The sequence below is a fragment of the Pseudoliparis swirei genome, chromosome 20 (assembly GCF_029220125.1).
Source record: "Pseudoliparis swirei isolate HS2019 ecotype Mariana Trench chromosome 20, NWPU_hadal_v1, whole genome shotgun sequence".
NCBI classification, from domain to species: domain Eukaryota; kingdom Metazoa; phylum Chordata; class Actinopteri; order Perciformes; family Liparidae; genus Pseudoliparis; species Pseudoliparis swirei.
The window spans coordinates 14,807,607-14,811,783 of NC_079407.1; the positions used below are offsets into that span (position 1 = coordinate 14,807,607).

At 43.3% G+C, this 4,177-nt stretch overlaps 1 protein-coding gene across 1 annotated transcript; it reads right to left on the bottom strand.

Moving 5' to 3' along the window:
• Nucleotides 1–507: 507 nt before the first annotated feature.
• LOC130210271 (serine/threonine-protein kinase Nek3-like) lies at nucleotides 508–2,849 on the bottom strand. Its single transcript, XM_056440303.1, has 5 exons — nucleotides 2,657–2,849; nucleotides 2,256–2,370; nucleotides 1,451–1,610; nucleotides 1,233–1,355; nucleotides 508–1,135 (listed from the first exon to the last, which is right to left on the bottom strand). Exons 3-5 carry the CDS (start codon nucleotides 1,527–1,529, stop codon nucleotides 1,014–1,016), a joined length of 324 nt encoding a protein of 107 aa, XP_056296278.1. The 5' UTR covers nucleotides 1,530–1,610; nucleotides 2,256–2,370; nucleotides 2,657–2,849; the 3' UTR covers nucleotides 508–1,013.
• Between the last annotated feature and the right edge of the window lie 1,328 nt (nucleotides 2,850–4,177).

Genomic DNA, 4,177 nt, shown 5'->3' on the forward strand with positions numbered 1-4,177 from the left:
TGGGTGGCAATAACGAAGCAGTAAGAGCACTCCTATATTTATTTGACTATAATCGATTCTTAATATCAAAAAGGACTTCAACAAAGGTTTAATTATATCTGAGCCATGAGCAGATGTTTCACCACAAACGGCTGACATCAGGGATTTCAACTCCACCTAGTGGTACATTAATAGACCAGCAGTCAGCGTCTGCCCCATTGTACGGCTGGTTAGTGTCTCGCCGAAGAGTAAAAGACAAAGAATACCAATGACTGGACATTTTTAGTGTATTATGTCTCATAGGAAATGGACATCAAAGGGGCGGACTCAAAATGATGCGATCCCGTGGAGACCCCGCAGCTCTGAGGCTAGTATTTCCTGTTTCCCCCTCGACAAAGGCAAACAGGAGCTTCCAGACGGCCTCAATCTACTGGGAATGTTATCATTTGTAACTCGACCAGTACGCAGCAGATGTGCAACATCAAATGGGAAGCAGAGTGCGGAGACACACACACACACACACAAACACACATATCAAACATTTTTATTACAAAAAAAAAAGGTTTCACAACAAGTTCAACAATGTCCAACTAAACCTGCCGTGTTTTGTTGCAGCAGTGCGATCAGGTTCACACGGATCCATGCAGATCAATACACATAAACTAATGCGTTACCGCCTGTTTTTTTGTGTAAACTTGGATATAAAGATGTTATAAAAGTTGCTCCTCATTTATCGGATCAAGACCTGGTCTCATATACATGATGTGAAATGATTTAGTTTACAAAACAAACAAGGCTTCAGTGTTCCGACAACATTTTCTCAAAGTCATCCATCCAGTCGCACGGAGATTCTTCCTCAAAGTCTCTGAGGCGAGAAGAAGCAGAACAATACATTTAGACGTTGTTTCCAAAAAAAACCTGAAGATTCCACACATTCAATCAAACACTATTTGGATGTTCATATTCGATGGGAATTTATATTTTAAGTAATGTACCAGACATTAAAAAAGGGGTACGTAAGAAGTCAGGGGTGCTTATGTGTCCTCGTCATCAGAGCGCGACCGCAGACGCTCCTCGTCTTCGGCCACTTCAGGCTCGCCGCCGTCAGTGTCGTCCCCCCGCACTTGGGAGAGGGGTCCCACCAGAGGGTCGTCAACTGAACGAGAGAACCCCAGAGGACGTCATATTCCCATCAAGAGGAAAATTACTTTGTAACGAAAACTAAATAACACATTATTCAGATATCAACAGACCTCCGGTGTTTATTAAAAAGGTGCTGAAGGCTCTGCTGAGCCGGGCCTTCTCCAACAGACTCAGAAGCCTCTCAGGAGGATCCTTGTCCCATTGTCTCCTCTGCCTGCCGTCCTCTGGCTCTTCTGTCAAACAAACAAGGAGACAGCTGACACACTCCGACACTGCACGTCACTCCTCAAACTGTGAGGAAGTGAACGCATGCCCACTGCTCTCATACCTCCGTGAGTAGAAGCCGCGAAGGCCTGGTCGGTTGATGCCGTGCTGTCGGAGGAGACGAGGCTGGCGTTGGCCAACATCTGGCACACGGTGTCCGATGGCTCAGCGGCCCACCGCTTTCGAGGACCCGGCCCCCGGGTTTCACAGTGGGCTTCGGGAAACTCCACACCCGAGGTAAAAGGTTACTTAGGATCATTATATATATATATATATATATATATATTATATATAAATATATTATTATATATAAATATATTATATATTATATATATATAAATATATTATATATATATATAATTATCCTAAGTAACCTTTATATATATATGTATATTTATTGTTCTCAGAAGGGTCCTGGCGATAAATAACATTAATATTCTGTTGAAGCTGCATGGATCAAAAGCACAAAGAGCAAGGGGAGAAAAAGAAAGCATCAAACAATAAACAAAGAAGAATATCTGTCACCATCTCTTGCTGTCATAGCGATGCGTTTCACTTGCAACAGGAACGGTTTGTTCATTTGACTTTCAACGCCAATTCTTCAGACCCTTCTCAGGTTGTGATTAAATAAATAAAAAATGTCATTAAATAAAACATCTGAAAGTGTTCTAGAAATAACTGATGATCCTCCCCCTGTGTGGTTTTTGTTGCGAACAATAGTTTTTTAATAGTTTGAAAAAATCATATAAAATCACGTGACACATGCGCATTTGTATCCTCACAAAAATGTCTGTGAGCTGGCTCTCCCTGCATTGCAGCAGTCTATCACATAATCTTGACAATGCCGTTAACTTTGACTTGAACCCTACCTTCACATGTTGACGTTTTTATTAAACTCCTCTCTCCCAGAGTATTAGCCACCTTCTTCCCCTCTCGTCTGTCCCATCGACCCTTACGCCTCCCCTGTTCCTGCGTCTCCAGCGCCTGTGAAAGATTCAAGGCGCTGCAGACAATCACAATACATAACATAAGCTACGGGGTCCATCTGAACTAACACCGCTTTGTCAAAGGCCAGATTCCACACAGGGGGGGGAATTGCATAAGAGTTCAAATTCTCACATTGACTCGGTGTCGTGACAGCGTGTCGCACTGCGGCCATAAAAACACTTCTGGTTCAACTGTACGCAGAAAGCTCGAATTGCAAGGGAACGGCACTTTTAAGTGCACAGCTGTGAGTGTGTGTGTGAGTGTGTGTGTGTGTGGTGTGTACCTGGGAGGGCAGGTGCGTACGCAGGAGTCTGGAAACGCGGTGAGAGGTCAGGATGCTGTGTAGGGACGGCCGGTCTTTCGGGTTGGTCTTAAACATCTGTTTGAGCAAGTACTGCAGCTCGTAAGGCAGGCGGTTGGGGAGGGGAGGGTATGCACCCCCGGCACACCTTAAGGATCAGGCTCCTCCAGCTGGACGCCTGGAACTGGACACAAAAGCGAGGCGTAAAGACAAAAACATCGTGGCCAAAAAAAATGTTGAACACAAACACAAACTCAGCTGTCGAAATTGGGCCTCAGTGATTCAACAACAACGCTTTTACAGCATCTCGCTGTTATGCAAGATGACAGCGGGAATATTAGACATATTTGGAGAGAGGCCCGCAGTCAAAACCCGTGGAGACATGGCGAGAGGAGGAAGTACCGGGTGTTTCAGGGTGCTGAGCTCGTAGAGGACGCAAGCCAGAGACCACACATCACTGCAGGACACACAGACACAGATGTGGTTATTCATTCCCTCCAGACATGCGTCACGGTCGAAAAGATAAGATGAGACGGGTGAACCCACGCACAAGTTACATCATCATCGTTGAGCTGAGAACACAGGCTTGTTTTGAAATCCCCCCGCTGTCATTGACACTCCAACGCAAAGGGCGGGACATTGAGGGCATTGTGTGAAAGAGCGACGTCGATCGAAAAACCAAAGCGGAAGAGAAAGTCAGAAGAAAATCACGAGGATTTTCTTTTCTCCGTCAAAAAGTCTGGACATTAAAAGTGTCCCTTTAAAATTGTAATGATTGGAGTTTTGGAAATTGTTTGTGCTTGGGGAGAACCAGCAGGAGCTCATCTCTGTTCAGCACTTCCTCAGTAGACAAATACTAGCCTGCAGATCGTCTTTATGAACACAGCCCTCTGTACCACATTTTACAAATGATATTTATTCATTAGCTTTTTAAAAGTATTGTTCTATAAATGGGGGTTTACGTTTTTTGCTTTTAATAAAATGAACCCTTCCTGTTGCAATGCGCCAATTTCCTGAAATGATGATTTTTACTATGAGATCATGTGCCGTAGAACCAGTGGAACCAGTTGAACAAATATGGGGGGATACCTCTTATTGTTGTATGGCTTGTTGTCCCAGATTTCTGGAGCCACATAATATGGTGTCCCGACATATGTATACGCCTTTGAGCTGCAACACAATTACGAGAACAAAATTGGTGAGAGCTCAAATGTAGCAGCGGCAAATCGAGCACCGAGCAGTGATTTAAAACTATAAATGGTGGCCGTACCTGTTGAGAATCAGTGGTGTATAAAGTACCCAAAAGTCATACTTGAGTAAAAGTAAAGATACTTGACTGGAAAATTACTCAAGTAAAAGTAAAAGTCACCTATGAGAATACTACTTGAGTAAAAGTATTAACGTATCAGATTTTTTTGTACTTAAGTATCAAAAGTAGTTTTCTGATATTAAATGTACTTTAGTATTGAAAGTAAAAGTAAAAGTAAATGCTGTTAATAAAAA